General features: G+C 44.6%; 1 protein-coding gene across 1 annotated transcript; it reads left to right on the top strand.

Annotated features, from left to right (window-relative positions):
* The first annotated feature begins 9,774 nt into the window (after positions 1 to 9,774).
* LOC119178567 (nuclear receptor subfamily 2 group E member 1) lies at positions 9,775 to 16,316 on the top strand. Its single transcript, XM_037429773.2, has 3 exons — positions 9,775 to 9,778; positions 12,517 to 12,657; positions 16,133 to 16,316. The coding sequence occupies exons 1-3, from the start codon at positions 9,775 to 9,777 to the stop codon at positions 16,279 to 16,281; spliced, it is 294 nt and encodes a 97-aa protein (XP_037285670.2). The 3' UTR covers positions 16,282 to 16,316.
* Positions 16,317 to 16,922: the final 606 nt, after the last annotated feature.

Genomic DNA, 16,922 nt, shown 5'->3' with positions numbered 1-16,922 from the left:
TGGCTTATGAACATTGAACACACATCACGTGTATAAACTTTAATTCATATTGGAGGTCCCGTTGCCAGGGCAAGCAGTACAGCCTATGGCAGACATAATGTGATGCACTGTTGCCCTTGCAGAATGGGAGCACGTAGCCTCATGAGCGCAGAGATTAAGCATGGCTTCCATTGGCCCTTATTTCCATCACTAAATGCTGTTTTACCACCGCAGGATGGCGTCAAATAAAAATACGTCATTTTGTCTGTGGAAATGATGGCAAGTTGAAGCCGTGTACAACTCTTAAGCTCGTAATGCTTCTGTGTTGCAGGACGTATTGATTATGACTGCACATTGTCATCCACCCGCCCCTACTATGCTTTAGCATTTTACGTATGAGCTCCCTGGACTGGCTGACGGGTGCCATTAAGACCTTGTTGTAAGGTACTGGAGATGCAATCTCCCAACTGCAGCTGCATGAACCATAGCTTAGACCTTAGTTCTTCAATACCAAGTAGACGTACGTTCAAAGTCATTGCGGCTATGCCTCTTTGGTTTTGGTTGGCAGGAGGGAGGAGGGTGTTTGTAATGTCACTCCGTAGGGCCACGCTGCCCAACTAAAGTGTGATGTCGCCGTCATGTGTTGCACTTCTTTTGAAGATATAGACGTGAATATTCCCCTATGCAAATGACCCTTTTATGGTAACAACTTGGCCCTGCTTGCGTTCCTACCACCATTCTGGAATATTTGGTGGTACAGGCCGCACCCACGTCATTAGCCTGGAACAGAGTAACACCTATTCGTACTAAAAAGTAATTAAGTTAGCTATAAACTTGAATGTTTAAAATGTAATTAGGTTGCATTACAAACCACAGCTGGCCGTAAGTAATGACATTGCATTTAAATTACTTTTTTAAATGCTCGTGCAAAACTTGCGTACACTTATTTTGCTTCACAGATGCATTTAAATCTCGGAAATCTTTGTTCAGCTTCCCAAACTTCAGGCATGACACTCTAATTAAATTAGCTGTTATGATTTTATGCTGTAAAGGAAGTGGATGTGATGTATTGCATTAAAAAGTAATTGCAAAAGTGAAGAGTAATTTTCTTCAAGTTAGTCATTTGATGTAATTCATTACAGTATTTCTTGCACAGAAAAGTAATTTAAGTACTGCAGTTTCATTACTGCTAACGGTGACCTGGGCTAAATACATTAGGGTTGCTTTGGTGCCCCAGGAAAAGGTGTGTGTGTGTGTGTGTGTGCGCGCGCGCATGCACGCACACAGTTAAGCTGACACTTTTAACTGAATTTTTACTCACATGAAAGAAGTAATGAAAAACTAAGAACAGGAAAAAGATCCAAGAATAGGAAACCACCAAAAAGCATTATCAGTCACAGTGGCCTGCCACGCATTCTGTCAGATAGTGCAACCGATATTTGGCAAACATACCCGCTCGCTTAATTAATAAATTATGCGCGCTTGCTCGTCCTTATTCTAATCCGCGTAAATGAGCTTTCTCATTTTGATGGCGGCGATATAACTTTATCTGTATGTGGTGGTGGTAGTGGTTAGAATGAAGAGGAAAAAAAGGCACCTAATTTCTGTCTGCCTTCAGGCGACACGGCGCAGTGCCTTATAGGGGTGGGGGAAAGGAGGGATAAAAAGAATAGAAGGAAAATAGACGGAGAAGAAGACAGCCAAGCGAGACAAAAAGGAGGAGATAGGAAAGTGGGGATCCGGTCGAAGCAGTCCAAGGGCGGGGTGCCACAATGCGAGAGCTGCATGGCGTCAGGAGACCGCGGAGGGCGAACCAGTCGGCGGGAGCTACGCTGATGTCGGAGATCGCGAGGGCACAACCGTCCAGCTTGAAATCCTGCGAGCGAAACCCTGTATGTCTCTCGCAGATGCACGGTGGGCTTCCACACGAGTAGGCTCCCCACTCCCCTGTCCTCCCCCTTCATCCCCGAGGGGAATTGAAGGGCTGCACCTAGGCTTTTCGTCATCACACCTTCCAGCGCAAGACAAATTTCTGCGGGGCAGTAAAGTTATCTTCGAACGAAAACGGGGAATCGCGCTGTACGCCCATTCAGCAGAAGAATCACGCCGTCGCCTGTGTCGGTCACGCCAGTAAAACCCACGTTGAGCCGCGAAACATCGGCCGTTGATCTCTGTCGATCTGGAAAAGTATCTTATCAAACCAGTTGACCGGGAATTGTAAGTACATCTATGGTAAAGGGGCCCTGCAACACTTTTTTGACATTTTTCACGCGCTGTAATTGCCTTCTATTCTCTTGCCCCGACGTTCGCGCTGGAAATGGAGGAGGGATGGCACGGGGGAAGCAAGTTATACGCCACGCGCGCGTCAAAACTTTGAGTACGTTTTCTTTTTCCTTTTTTTTCTTTCAAACGAGCGGCTTTTAACTTTCAACGCTATCGCGGGCGCTTGCATGTGGCGGCTTCCTGCGGCGGCCTCGGTAACTATGCTCAAATGAGCCAATGGCCGTGAATTCGGGTTTATGGCACGGTTATATGAGGTATATGGTACCGTTTGTAGGAATAATAGGGAACGGTCCCTGGCTGACTCTGAGAATTAGTTGTGAATTCTGGCTAAAACTGCTGCGTGGGCAAGTTTGTTCAAGGTTAATACAGTTTTACCCACGCAAAAAGCTGAAGATTTAATTAAGAAGAAACACACGCACGCACACAGCGCTGAACTCACAACTGATTTATTACTTTGAACGCATTAATTCCTTACTCTGTCTAGTGAGTGGGTGTTTCTTAAGTGTTTCGTATTTCTGTGCTGATCTAATATATAGTAAATTCCAGGCCGCGTGCTGCACCACGATATTTGACAAAAAAGGATATTTGACACAGCGCGAGCACTTGTCTTCATTGTACCTTGAGGTGTTCGCGCATCAAATTTGATAACGTACGAACTATTACCATCTAGCTTGGCTTTTTGTTTTGCTTTACATTGACCCACCTAGCAACAGCGTGCTTCCAGCGACACTGTGCGAAGGGCAGTCTCAAATCATTAATAGTAAAATTAATGGGGGAAAACTAAGGCAAAGACGCGAAAAGAAGCCTTGATTCTCATCTGTGCCGAGGCCCGGTCAACGTGAGGTAAATGGGGAAAAAAAAACACCTAAAAGAGCGAGGTTACACAGCGTCGGAACGGAAGAAGCGTGCGATCTACCTTCCCAGATCCATCACCCCATTCTCCGTCCGCCAGCCTTCTGCAGAGAAGGCGCACCCTTTCATCAGTACAAACAAAACCAGGCCACTCGCGTTACGTTATTCGTCGTTAAAGCTGAGAAAAGACAGAAAGGAAAATCAAACGATCCGGAAAAGCCAAAGCTCCCAAGCCAGGAAGTGAGCGCGTAATCTAATCGTCGTGCAACCCCTTCTTTCGCAAATACCCGGCGCACGTGCTCATTTGTTCACACACAACCGCCAGTGCCCGCGAGCGGCTGATCGGCGGTAGAGGGAGCTCTTTTCGGCCTCCATTGCTTGTTTTGGAGGAGGGATTAAAAAGAGGGGTGTGCACGTTCTTGTGTGCGTGTGTATGGGGGGGGGGGGGGGGCGTAGCTAACTTGCGCGCTGCCGTACAAGGTAAACTACTGGATATGCTGGCGTGGCGCACCTCGTAATTTGCCCAGCGACGCTTTTATTTGGTGGTAGTTACAAACAATTGAGAGCATAGAATAAAACAAAGAACTGTGGGAACGGGGGTGTAGTAGTACCACGGACACGGTTACGTTTCCAAGGTCGCTGCCTTCGACAATCAGCCATGTTTAACACGCAGTACGTTGAACGTGTTGTACACTGCCTTCTGTTTTTTTCTTCTCCCAGCTATACTTCCCGCCTGCTTTGTGAAGCCGTAAAAAAGACTGAACCCGGGTCGAAAGTGTTCGGCAGTGTATGAAGTCACGCACTGTGAATCCTATGGTGTCGCACCAGGTGTAGTGTTAGGTTACCACCAGAAGACTTGAAGCTCGGTAGCGCGAAATCGATGAGGACAGAAATACAGGACAGAGCACTTACTCGCAATTAATGCTAATGCACTGCCACGCAAGTTTCATCTGCCTATGCATTGCAAGAACTGTGCATGTGAACCAGCACTGTCTAGCATTCGAATTCTGGGCAGAAGGGGAAGTGCTCTGGCAAGAGAACTAATGGAGGCTTATCACATTAAAAAGAAAGAAGGTAATTGTATTAGTTACACTTTTGTTGTGCTGCGCAGTAAACAAAAACTGTTCTTAGAAACTTGGTAGTGATACCTAATATACGTTGCTCTGCCGATTCTGATTGGCGTTGTAGATTGTGATTTGCATTGCACCTGCATGCGCTGCTTGGCTGTGTATATATTAAAGGAAACTTTTGAATAAAGCTTAGGTTCGAGGTAGCGCTCTGTCCTGCATTTCTGTGTTCCTTCCTATCCTCATCAATTTTGTGGAACCAAGTTTTAAGATTATGGTTCAACTAGCCCAGCAACGCATTCTGGTAAGTTTTATACCACCAGAAGAGTTCGAACGCGGCAATTGCTATTGTTGTCGCTGCTTGTATGTAACTTTGTGATCGTCGATGCTACTTTTTGATCGAAAAGTGCCCTTTCTTACTGCTTGTTAACCATAAGCTGCTCCCGCATTCGGAAAAAACATTCAATTTCACGCATTCCAGACCTTTTCGGTGTAACCTGCGTCTGCGCACCGTCCTACTGTCCGTCAGCGGGCTGCCTATTTGCTGGATATATAACGAAAAATTTTCCGCGCTTTACTACACGCAAAACACGGCTGTTCGCGATGAATTTTCCTACCTTGCAAATAATACAACTCGTGCACGACATGCTTCGTGCGCAAATGTCGCGGATAACAGTATACCACACAGCCGCCGAGCTACGACCTGTATCAATTATTCAAATCGAGGTGGCCTTCCACGGTAAGTGTTGTTATTTTTGTTCTCTTTTCGACCACAAGTTTACGCACATTAACGATGCTTTGCTCCGAGTTCACCGTTAGGCAGTACAACGATGGATCAGTCAATTATGCATGCCCAGCGGAGTCATTAAGACGTCTACCGCTTCATCTTTGCCCCCCTTTTTTTTTTCACCAGCGCCTCGCGAGTTCAAGGCGGCAAGAACAAACACAACTGAAGAGACAACGTAATGAAAGTTGATTTCAGAGTCAGCACAGTAGGCTCACTCGAAGCCGGGTTTATACCAAGGGTTTGCAGCTCGAGCTCGTGGCTTTTCTCCCACGCGACACGCTGAACATCGCACGACGCGCATAGGCTCGCTCTTTTCAATTATGTTTTTTTTTTTCGTCTGACTAACGACTCCGCAGCGAAACAGCATGTCGAACAGGCAGTTGCGTGATCGCGTCGATTCATGGCTGCCCTTTGCTTTGGTACTAATCGTCGAAGGTTGAGGCGGACACAGCTTCGGTAACTTGCTCTCCTGCTTGATTCTCTTGGCACAACCCATTCTGTGGAACCAGTCGTCAGACGCGCTACGAAATAGGTGGAATCAAAACAGCCCGACATGGTTAGCGTCGCCTATATGTGAGGCCTCGCCTTGAAAAGGGAACCTTCGCAGCGCAATTGTTCTTGTCTCTCTCAAGAAATGAGAGGTAGCATCTTACAGTGAAGACGCCTACTGTGTAAAAGTTCCGCGGAACGGCATATCAGGCAAAGTCAGTATTACCGGAGGAATGAACTTCTTCACGCGAAATTCTCGAAAGAAAGAAGCTAAAAAATAAATTTTCATAAAGATTAGTTTTTTGAAAGAAATAACGTAAAAATACGTGTATACACGCCAGACATGTGAACGTAAAGGCTGTGTGAATTAGAGAAGACTTCAAAAACCGGTGACGTATCTGGCGACATATACTCCAAAAGTTTGTGTATTTGTGTGCCTATTATCGAACTGACAAGTCTGGCGTAAATCACTATGGCCCTTCATCATGCTCTCAAAAGTAATTAAACAGAATCTAACTACAACACCTCTATAGCTTTTGTGTAGCAGTATTAGGCCACGGCAAATCGTATAATCAATGCAACCATTCGCATTCGCAATGCAACCGTTCGCATTCGATGAATGAAATTGAATACGCGTAACTATGAACTCTGAACGCGTATACATTAGTCAACGTCTAGTACGTACGGAACGAGACTTCTAAGAGTAACAAGTTGGACGGTTGATAAAGCTGCGTGGTGACTCTCTGCATAGCGCTAATTGCCAAAAACACAAAGTCAAACAAGAAACCGAGCCATCCATTCCAGCATATTCATTTATATGTTGCTTTGTTTGACAAAAGAATCCATATCTGCAAAACTTCTGCAAGCTTCGTCGCTTCTTGCGTTCTTTGCGTAGAATAACAGCACCGAAGCTATCCAATCGAAAGAAAAGGTGAAGTTGTGCTAAAATAAGAAGGCTTAACATAGCGTTCGCCAACTTGCGTTATAGCACTCAGAGACAGCGAACAAAGCAAGAACTCGGACCGATCAAGGACTCCTCTTCAACATCAATTTAAGGTCGAAAAAAAAGGGGGCCATGCGACTAGTTTCTTGGCTTCCCATGGAACCGGGTGCGATACCGTCACCACGCTCGGAAATTATTCAGACGACCCGTTGAGAGAGCCAAGCGAGATCTTTCCTCTTGACGGCGTGTCGGGGGGATTAAAAAAGAAAAGACGAAAGACGGTGAAATGCGAGACAAACGAAACAAAGCGGTAGAGACCTTATAAGTTCCAAAACAAGTTTACAAGTATCGCCACTGCGGACAAACCTTGAGCAAAACTTTTAGGTCTGCGGCGCGAAAGAAGAGAGGTGGGGAAGGGGCAGCCCGTTTGGAAGAAATTAAAACCTCAGAAACGGCGTCTTGACAAAAACGCAATGTGAAGCACCGATAAAAATATAACACAAACAAAATGGAGACGATGGTTGGAAACTGATGAAGAGGAAGAAGTAAAAGACAAGAGATGAAGGCTTGACAAGGAGACGTGAGGGTGCGCTAGAGGGATCGAAAAGAGAGAAAAGCTAGATTCGGAAGCGAGTCTCCGAGGCAAGGAGAATACACTTTGCGTCTTGGCGTTGATGGCGAGCGTGAGGGGAGGCACCGCTGTCGCCTTCGACGACGAAAGGGAGCAGTTTTTAGCTGCAGCAGTTCGAGTGGCGAGAGAGTGGGACACTTGATGCCTGACGTGTCTGCTCAGCCATTTGGGTGTCACGTTGCGAACGGCAGCCGCACTCGTTCGCACTCACGGACAAAGCCACTCGCCACCGGGAAAAAAAGCGTACGCCATCCTTCGGCGGATAGAAATAATGAATGAGCTCGGCGGGGCGGGCACAGTGTCGATAACGTCCGAGCGAGGTGCCGGCGAAATGGCTGGCTCTCTTTGGATGTGTGGCTTACGGTGTCCGTTACTCCTTTTTTGTAGCTTTGTGTCCTCCTTGATCCATTCCTGGAGCTAGAGTGACGATCTCCACGACGATGCTGTCCTTTCCCGACTGCTTTCACATACCCCGTCGCTTCACCGCTGTCACTGGGCGACTGATGTGCGCCTGCGCGTCACATGCATTGCGTGATCGTAGCTGTGCCATGAAGCTCTTCTTTTCGTTCACTCACTCTTACCAAATGTTGGTTTCTGTCCCGGTGTGCCTTTCTGCAACTACTGGCATCCTGCTGGCTGGGAGAGCTCATTGCTGATTGTGAGGTGCCCTGATTACAACTGTGTTTTTCGTATCAGATACGCATACCATTCACGTCATAAGTTCCCCTTTTTTCCAGAGAGAGAGAGAGAGAGAGTTCTTTCTTTTTAAATTCATCATAAACATATTGCTGTCGTCATTCTCCGCCTTCTGAACGACAAACTAACCGACTGCACCTAACAGGAGCTCGTTTTGTCCTGTAAAGCGTGCTCTGCCTGACCACAAGTATTGCTGCGGGGAAGCTATTGTTGACTCCCCCTTCGAATGGTTCAGTGTTAGGAGGACGGACGGACGAACAGACAGACAGACAAACAGAAACAGATAGACAGACAGAAATAGACAGATAGATAGATAGATAGATAGATAGATAGATAGATAGATAGATAGATAGATAGATAGATAGATAGATAGATAGATAGATAGATAGATAGATAGATAGATAGATAGATAGATAGATAGATAGATAGATAGATAGATAGATAGATAGATACCTTTGTCTTGTAAAAGGTACTTCACCACAATGTTGGTAAATGTGCGGAGGGAGAAGTGCCCAAGACATATTGGTGAGTTACCTCCACATTTTCTGGTCGTATATGCTCCCAACTTTTTCCATTTTGCAACCCTGAACGTATGTCTCATATTGGTGCTGTCGAAGTTATCGACAACAATAGTATCACCACAAGGTTTACTGGTACTGGTAGTAACGCGCGGTATTAGAACAAGAGGCATTACTGAACTGAGCCACCGAATGAAAGTGATGCCGGCGTACGACTGTATCAGTGGCAAAGTTATCTGGTACCAATGTCACCGATAGTGTCTGTACAGGTAGTACCACCATGCCATTTGTGTTACTGGCGGTACTCCATTTCAGTACCGGTGGCGCCACAGCCCAATTTCGCCTTCCGATTGTGGTACAATTCAAACGGACAACAGGAGGGTAATGCAGACCGATCCGGACTACTTTTGTACTGTAGATTATGCTCCACCTCAGCATTAGTATGCACGCAGAAAAGCTTTCTCATGTGCAAGGTCTGGCTGAAAGACAGCACAAATAATTTAATCTCCTTCCAGAAACGGGAAAACTGATCTGTGTAATATTTTTTTTTCTATCTCTCTTTCTGCCGCTTCACAATACTTATTTTACTTTTGTGGCACAATTTTAATGTTCGACTTACACGTGTTTTATTTACATCTTTGCACAGATGTGGCAAACGTGTAGTTTAATAAAAATATTTAAAGTAGAGTGCGAAAGATTGTCAGACAATGCAGCAACTCACCCAGCAAAAAATTCTATTAAGTGAAGTTCACATTACTATTACCTGGAAATGCTCATAAGTGTTTTTTTTTCTGTAAAAACAGAAGCGAGACGCTACATAATAGGCAAAAAAGACACTTAATCGTTGGAAAACTTATTTAGAAAAGATTATTCAACAAAAACCGGTATAACATGAATATTTCTAGCTGTGCGAATTTCATTTCATGTACCAAAAATTGTTGCTCAGCTAGAAATATTTGAAGTTATTCTCTATCACGTGGTCTTCCAATTTCTGTACCCTCCTCTCCATTTTCTTTCTCCATCACACACTTTCTCTTGCTATCTACATTTTCCACGGGCTTCGCAAGGGTAGAAGACGGCTATCAATTTTTGTTTTTAAAAGGCCATTTCTCTTTTCACGTCGCCCCCCTTTTCCTCTCTTCATATATAAAATCTCATACTTGCTTTCTCGTTCAACTGAACTAATTATCGAACGCTTTCCTCAGTCTGCGATCCCCCTTTCAATCATCACTCGCTTTCTCTTTTACGTTCAAATCAAAACTCACTCGCTCCGCGATCCCAGTCGCTGCCCCGATCTCGTCCAGCGCAAGCACTCGGCGCGTAATATTAATGAGGAACGGGGAAGAGTCCCGCGTGCTCCTCCTATCGGCGAAGAGGTGAGTCTGACTTCTGACCAATGGAGAGCCGCGACCGGCGGCGCAGTCGCCATGGCAACCGTCGCGCGGTTGCCCGGACGGCAACGTCACGGGATGCTCCCTGATATCTGCTTCTTCCATCTCGATCCACTTCGTCCCGTCATCCATCGAACCATGGGTGAGTACCCCTCCGATCACTTGACCGAGCTGGCTCCGATTCGTGACTCGCATTGTGATTATTGTTCTACTTTCGAAGCTTATAGCAGACGCCTTCGACAGGTTTAATCGCCTACTGTTGCATAGACGGGACATTTTGAACCACGGGGACATGGTCATGACGTCACAGAATATTCTTTTTCTCAGCTTCATTCCTTTCCTATATGAAGAATTTAATTCCTTATAAAGCCACAGCGAATACAGGCTAAGTTACGACTTATTTATGGCTTATTTTTTTCTTAGCTTGCTTACTGGCCTAAAAAACACAGTATACTTTCTCTTTTACCGCACATTGCCTACAATACTACAATGAACACTTAAACAAGAAGTTAATGCGTCTGTGAGAAAATTCAGGACAAGTTTTAAAATCGCTATAATTAAAACATTATAAGCTTAAAAAATTCGTTTCTCCAAATGTTATACGTGGTTAGATATAATTAAGATCCTTGATACTTCTACTGTGCTAATGCTTGAAGTTACACCTAAGTAGAAGCTCCAGGTGGAAGGTTATGTCACTCTGCATTTTGCTCGCGGACATTGTAATTTCAATCACCGACAATTAGAAATAATTTCTGACTTCACGTTTCACCGTGATGTTTTAAAACCAGTCGGTATTTAAATTCCTTGGATTGCAAATGAACTCACATACGTTTAGCACAAACAAAAGTCGGCACTTCGTTTTTTGCAACCTAAAGCAGTGGAGATATATCTAAGCTTAATTATGTCGTCATATGTTCAATAGATGAATATGTTTAAACACGTTTGCCATTGTCTGTGTACGAACTAAGCGAAATTTCTTGTGACGGTTAAACCATTTTCGTGGGTCGATCCTGGGTACAATTAACTAACACAGCACTAAAGAACCACGTGGCAGTACGATACCACCATGCGGCGATAGTACCGGTGGTACTGTGTGGCGTAGACGGTCACGCGACGATAAAGGCAGCTTCACCCGTAACATACAGTAGCAACACTGTATCACAAATAACAACGCCCCAATGCACGCTCTAAACTTATTCTTAGATATCATTCGCGTTATTCACATTTACTCCTTTTCTTTCTTTCCTGGCATATTAAATCAGTAGTCCGCCGGCGACGCGATGTGTCATAAACGCTACAGCGTGTGAGGCACTATACAGTCAGATGTCCATGTTCGTGAAATGCGACTCGTGTAGAAGGCTGAAGATAGAACTGAGATAATGGGTTAAAATATCAGTCAGCGAACTTGCTTGATCTAATGAGGTTTGCGTGCGTCTATGGTTATCATTTCGAATATCCCTTACTGATCTTTTCAGTCATCAGCAAAGCTCCCGTTCCTATATTGCACGTTTTCGTCTCACAGCCGGGGCCGGACGGGTGGGTGTTCTTTTATCAATCCGAATGACGTGTTAGCACATAAAGGCTAAATTTCATTGCAAGCAACCATGCGTTGACGCTCAGGGGTTTGCGTATAGCATTTCCAGTTCAATCCCAATCGTCAGAAACGATGCTCGATGAGAGATTCGCCAGAAAGTAAGTGACGAGCACATCATTGTACCCTTGTATGGGTGAATTGTAGGACGTTAAACAACAAAAAATACTATAGCATGGCTGAATTGTTGTTCTAGTACGAAACGCTCCATTATCTCTACGCAACAAACCGCACCGCCATTCTTCGGGTCGCGTCAGTGCGAAACGACAGCTGCTCGTCAGTTGGTTTCTCTTTCAACGAAGCCGGAGAACCACGCCTATTGAACTATAGAAGAGAAATGACTCAATCCAGGTCCCCTCGTCGGAGCAGTCTTTTTTCCTGTTCTGAAATTCCCCCAAAATTGTGCACGTTTAGTCTCGCATACTCGTATTTCTCGTATACAACACGGGCATCTGACATCGAAGTCATTTCAGGTTTGTGACACTAAACATACTTTGCGTTGCAAAGTTTTTCTGGCTGTTTGTCTAGGAAACCAAGTAGTATGTTTGTGACATGCACTCTCATGAACTTCTGCACCTTTGGACCACATGGAAGCGCAGGCATTTTGGCGCTGTTATGTTCTTACCCCACATATGGTGGTCGTAATGATTTTGCATGAAGTTATTATTTATCCCCACCATCCTCTCCTAAGAGAGGGTGTCCCGGTAGAAAGCATTTACGATATAATAGGTCATTTACACCAAATGAGAACCAAAACACATGGCTGGTAAGGCCTTTATCGGTATGCGGGTTTTAACGTCCTGAAACCACTATATGACTATGAGAGACGCCATAGTGGAGGGCTCCGCAAATTTCCACCACCTGGGGTTTTTTTTAACGTGCACCGTGCACCCAAATCTGAGCACACGGGCCCACAGCATTTTCGCCTTTATCGAAAATGCAGCCGGGGTTCGATCCCGCGACCTGTGGGTCAACAGCCGAGTACCTTAGCCACTAGACCACCGCGGCGGGGGCTGATAAGACCTTGAATAATGAAAATGCCTGGTCACAGATGCTTCAACAACCCCTTTAGAACCCCAAGAATTTCCCCCTCCCCCAACTCCACCCCACATCTTTGCTGCCTATGTTCAAAGGCATTCCCAGCAAATGTGCCCGCCGTCTCATCATCCGCTGTGTTGGCATGCCAGTCGGTTGACTGTCACGCCTTTGTAAGAGTGAAGTTCACTGTTATCTGGTAGAACGCGCACGCATGTACGCATATCTTTCATTCTCCCACTCTTTCTGTTCAGGGCGCACGCTGCCGGTTCCCGTGCCGTGCAAAGTGTGCGGCGACCGCTCGTACGGCAAGCACTACGGCGTCTACTGCTGCGACGGATGCAGCTGCTTCTTCAAGCGAAGCATACGTCGTGGCATTGTTTACACCTGCATAGGTAGGTGCGAAGGAGCGACGTTGAGAGCATGACGAAGGCGCAGAGCACAAGTCTCGAACTCACCTATAGGGAAACGGGTCGCAGTCAAGTAGTTTAGTCCTGCAAAGGCCGGTCGCTACAGGGGAGAAGGTAGGAGCGGGGTTTGCACAAATTGTCAGAAAAGATTGTCATTGCAAATATAAACGTTGGAATATATCTTATGCTCGGTATTTCTAGAAGACATTAGTTTCCAGGTGTTCAACGACATGTCGATACCGATCTCCAAAATGACTAAAACTTAAAAGCCGATTCTGACATACAGTTTTTGTTTCATGGTTATGTTTCGCGACATGGCGACCACATGGGGTACTTCACGAAAGCAGCGCTTTATAGCAGTGACAGCTGTGCAGCTTCTGAACATACCTATTAAGAAAATTAAGAAGAAAAAGTGGAGTGAAGAGAGTCACGTGAGATCGTGGGCCGCAATCGAGAGGCTCGTGAGCTATGTCTTTGAGAACCCTGGCGTAGAGGGTATAAGACATTTTGGGTAAAGTTTGTTAAAAAAACGTCCAGAAAGGTTAGAGTACATGCATATACGAGATAAATAATACCACGAAAGAGGAGCGACATTGACAATGGCCAATATAACAGAATGTTTATTTCTTTTCTTTCGTTCAGTATTCACGTGAAACGTTTGGGATTAGTGCTTATGCGAGGCCGCTCGTTTTGTTCTTGTCCGTCTTGTAGCCTGAGAGTGTCACTAAATGCACCTCTCATCGACTCACTCAGAAAGATGGAAACCTGTAATGGGAGAAAGGAGGAGAGTTCCTTCAGAAAAAAAAAAAAACGTTTGCTCTGTTCCACTTTACAGAGAAGAGGAAAAGGTAGGTCCTCTCTGACATAATCTTTATTTCATTTCTTTTATTGTACCCTGAGGGCCATAGCATTAAAGAAGAGAGTAGCAACAAACAGTATCACAATAAAGGTAAACATAAAAAATATAATGAACAGGCATCGAAAATACATGAGGTAAAACTAATTAGTTACTGTTGAAGCTGTCCGGAAACGTTAAAGATCACTAATATCTGCGATGAGAGTAGGAAGGTAATCTGAATATTCGCAAGTTGTAGGAAAAGAAATGAATTATGGAAAGTAGGAAGGCTGAAAAAGGGAGCTGCAACCTTATGTCGGTGATCAATGCGTAAGGATACATACTGAGGTTTAGATGGATATGTACATGATTAAATTGGCAATTTTGGTGAGTTGAATACATGCACTTGTCGGGGATTTGTTCCGTCCGTGGTGAAGCCGGCATATATCATCATGGTAAGAGCGTATAGAAAACGCTATTTTTAGGTTTTGACTTTAGTATAGTAGTTATTAGACATTTTTCATAACTGTAAAGCTTGATTTTCTGCTATTCAGTCTGCCCAACTAGTGGCAACTAGCCACTAACCGCAAACGACGTATTCAATCACAGTTTGCTTGCGCTACAACGTGCAAAATGTATACTCGACTGTCGTGCTACAAGCACTCATAATAGGAAAACACCCCAGTAAGTGCAACTAGGACGTTGGCTCGTCCTGAAGCACGACAGGTGCCGCCATTTGTGGGGCAAATATGAAGCGCCGGGAAGCGCACTTGCGGATTATGAAAATGGCCTATTACGACGTAACTAGAAAGGAAGCAATTAAAGTGAATGACAAATCAGATTGCCGTGGCTAGAGACCGAACCTGCAAAGTTCTTAGAATTGTGAGGGTCTCGTCATGGCAGACTTGATGCCTTAGGTTCTATGCGAGGGCTTACTGGTCAGCTTCAAGCTCGGGTGACGGCAACTGGTTAAAAAAAATAGTGGTCAACAATCGCTGTCATGGCTGCGATTGGAGCTGACTGACGCTTTCAGAATTACACGGAGAATGAATACCCAATAAAAATGGCCGGGAAAGTGACTGCCACTGCAGCTCAATTAAAAAAAAAAATGAAGGTTGTAGATTTGATCTTTACCTCTTGCAAGTTGTTTTTTTTCATTTACTTTAATTTCTTTCTGTTTACGCCATGATTACTATACTGCAGTTAAAACCTGCAAATAATGTACCTCCCTCAAGTCTATCATCTTTTGATTTTAATAGGCCGTGTCTAACAGAGAAAAGAGCCCTCGACCCCCCTGTTACGCTTGTTTTGTTCGTGTGTTTTAACGCCGCAGTATTTTTTTTTTCATTTTTTAATGAAGGGTCCTATTCTTTAAAGCGAATCCAGGCCTGGGTGAGAAAAAAGTGCATACAAGCGATTGTCTTTGTCTTTCTTGTTGTGGGTGTCTTATTTCTCACATCAAAAAAGAAAAAAAAAGAAAATTTAAGGCCGCTTCCCTTTATGGCGGTGCCAAGCCTGAGAGAAGAGCGGAGCTGCAGGGCATGCTTCTTTGTTCCTCTTCTTTTTTTTTCTTTTTCTCAACGCCTCTCTTTCTTTCTTTTTCTCCTTTGACGTTTCTTTTTTCAGTTTTTCTTCCTTCTCTATTTCTATCCATTTCTATTTTCCCCTCTCTTTATCCGTTTCTTTCTCTTTCTTTGCTAATTCTGTCTTTCTTTCCATATTTTCCTTTTTTCGTCTTTATATTTCGTGCTTGCTGCCTCTTTATATGTTGTTTCGCTTTCGTTACGTCAAGCGCATAACTTGTTTTTTTTACGTTAATGATGATAAGTAATCATCATCAAGGTACTCAAAGAACAAGAGGTGGGATACTTCTTCCTGGCCCAAGCTCTCCCTCGATGTGAAACACGGGGAGCTTTACGCCGAGCGACCACGACAGCACGCGACAACCTGGCCAGCCCAAAGTGTTTAAAACTTCAAAAGAAGGTGGTAGGAGGAGGGCGTATTTTTAGCTACGCCCCAAATAGCCAGGTGGCAGACGTTATTGAGGTTTTTATCAGCATGCACGCACATGACACGCAGGTGTGAACGTACACGGTCGTTGCTCGATTACATCTGCCGCACACTAACCGCTCCGGATATGCACAAATTTCATCCCAGTTCCCATCACAGTTCACGCATTACTCTTCCGAAAAGCAACGAAAGAGCTGTTCAGTTTTGTCAAGAATACCGGTTTCATTAGCCGTTTAGTGTTATAAAACGTAGAACTGCTACTTCGCCTGAAACAGTTACTTTGTTTCTTTGTTTGTTTGTGTGTTTGTTTGTTTGTTTAATTAAATTCATGGTTCACACCCACTCAGGAGGATTGGCCGAGAAGGCGTAGTGCACTTTTTTGTGAAATTATAACTGTGTGTAAAAATGAATTCTCTTTAACTTTTTTTCCTCTTCTTCAGAGTAGTGTAGCTTACCAGATTTAGGCCAGGTTAACGTCTCTGCTTTTGTATCGTTTTTGTTTTCTCTTTCTCTCTCGATTGAGACAAAAGAAATGAATGCGCATTATGCTTATCCGTATTAAAAAACGTTATCGACTGACATTTATGAAGTCAACCTCATTTTTTCCCCTCACAGCTGGCAATGGTAACTGCATTATCGACAAGGCCCGCAGGAACTGGTGTCCCTACTGCAGGCTCCAAAAGTGCTTCGCAGTTAGCATGAACAAAAACGGTAAGGTATCAAGTTTTACACGTTTTGATGAAATTCCTACGAATTTCGTATGATGTGGGCCGTTGGCTTAGTGGTTCCTCAGCTTTACCTTTTGCCTATTTAGCAAAAAATAGTTGCGAAATCACTCTGACATGCAAGTATTTTCATAGTGAGACGTTGAAGAGATCGTTAGGACTGACCGGCCACATGACTGAGGTCGTGGGTTCAATATCCACCCTTGATGGCCACCTTTTGAAGTGACTGAAACGCAAACATACACCCTAAGTCGGATTGGATTGGATTGGATAAACTTGCACGTTAAGAAATCCCAAGCAGTAAGGCTCCGCACGGTACCCCCTTAACTCGAAGCGTAGTTTCTCAACGTAATTTTTTCCCCCTGAATTACCATCCGATGACTGTTTCTTTCATTGTTATTTTTCGTTGATGCCATCGTGAACACGTCAAGCCGCTGGGCTTAAGACGTTGGGACGCAATGCCCGCAATACAGAGGTGTGAATGTAAACGTGTAACCTGTTTTATCAAAGGCGTACACCCGTTTGGCTTTTTTTTGTTTTTTTATGGGCAGCATGGGGCGCAGTCACCTTTCTATGTATGTTCATGCGTGTGTTCGTATGTGTGCACTTATACTCATTTTCGGTATTCGAATTCCCGCAACCCACTGCCTGGCTGCAAGAATGGTACGAACATAGACATG

The sequence above is a fragment of the Rhipicephalus microplus genome, unplaced genomic scaffold (genome assembly GCF_043290135.1).
Source record: "Rhipicephalus microplus isolate Deutch F79 unplaced genomic scaffold, USDA_Rmic scaffold_67, whole genome shotgun sequence".
Lineage (NCBI taxonomy): Eukaryota > Metazoa > Arthropoda > Arachnida > Ixodida > Ixodidae > Rhipicephalus > Rhipicephalus microplus.
The sequence above is the reverse complement of the archived record's forward strand: the minus strand, read 5'-3'. Positions and strand labels throughout refer to the sequence as shown.

What these genes read in the sequence shown, in the direction of transcription:
- LOC119178567 (XM_037429773.2), top strand. An exon ending in CATTGTTTACACCTGCATAG is followed by an intron (nt 12,658 to 16,132) that starts GTAGGTGCGAAG and finishes TTCCCCTCACAG; the next exon opens with CTGGCAATGGTAACTGCATT.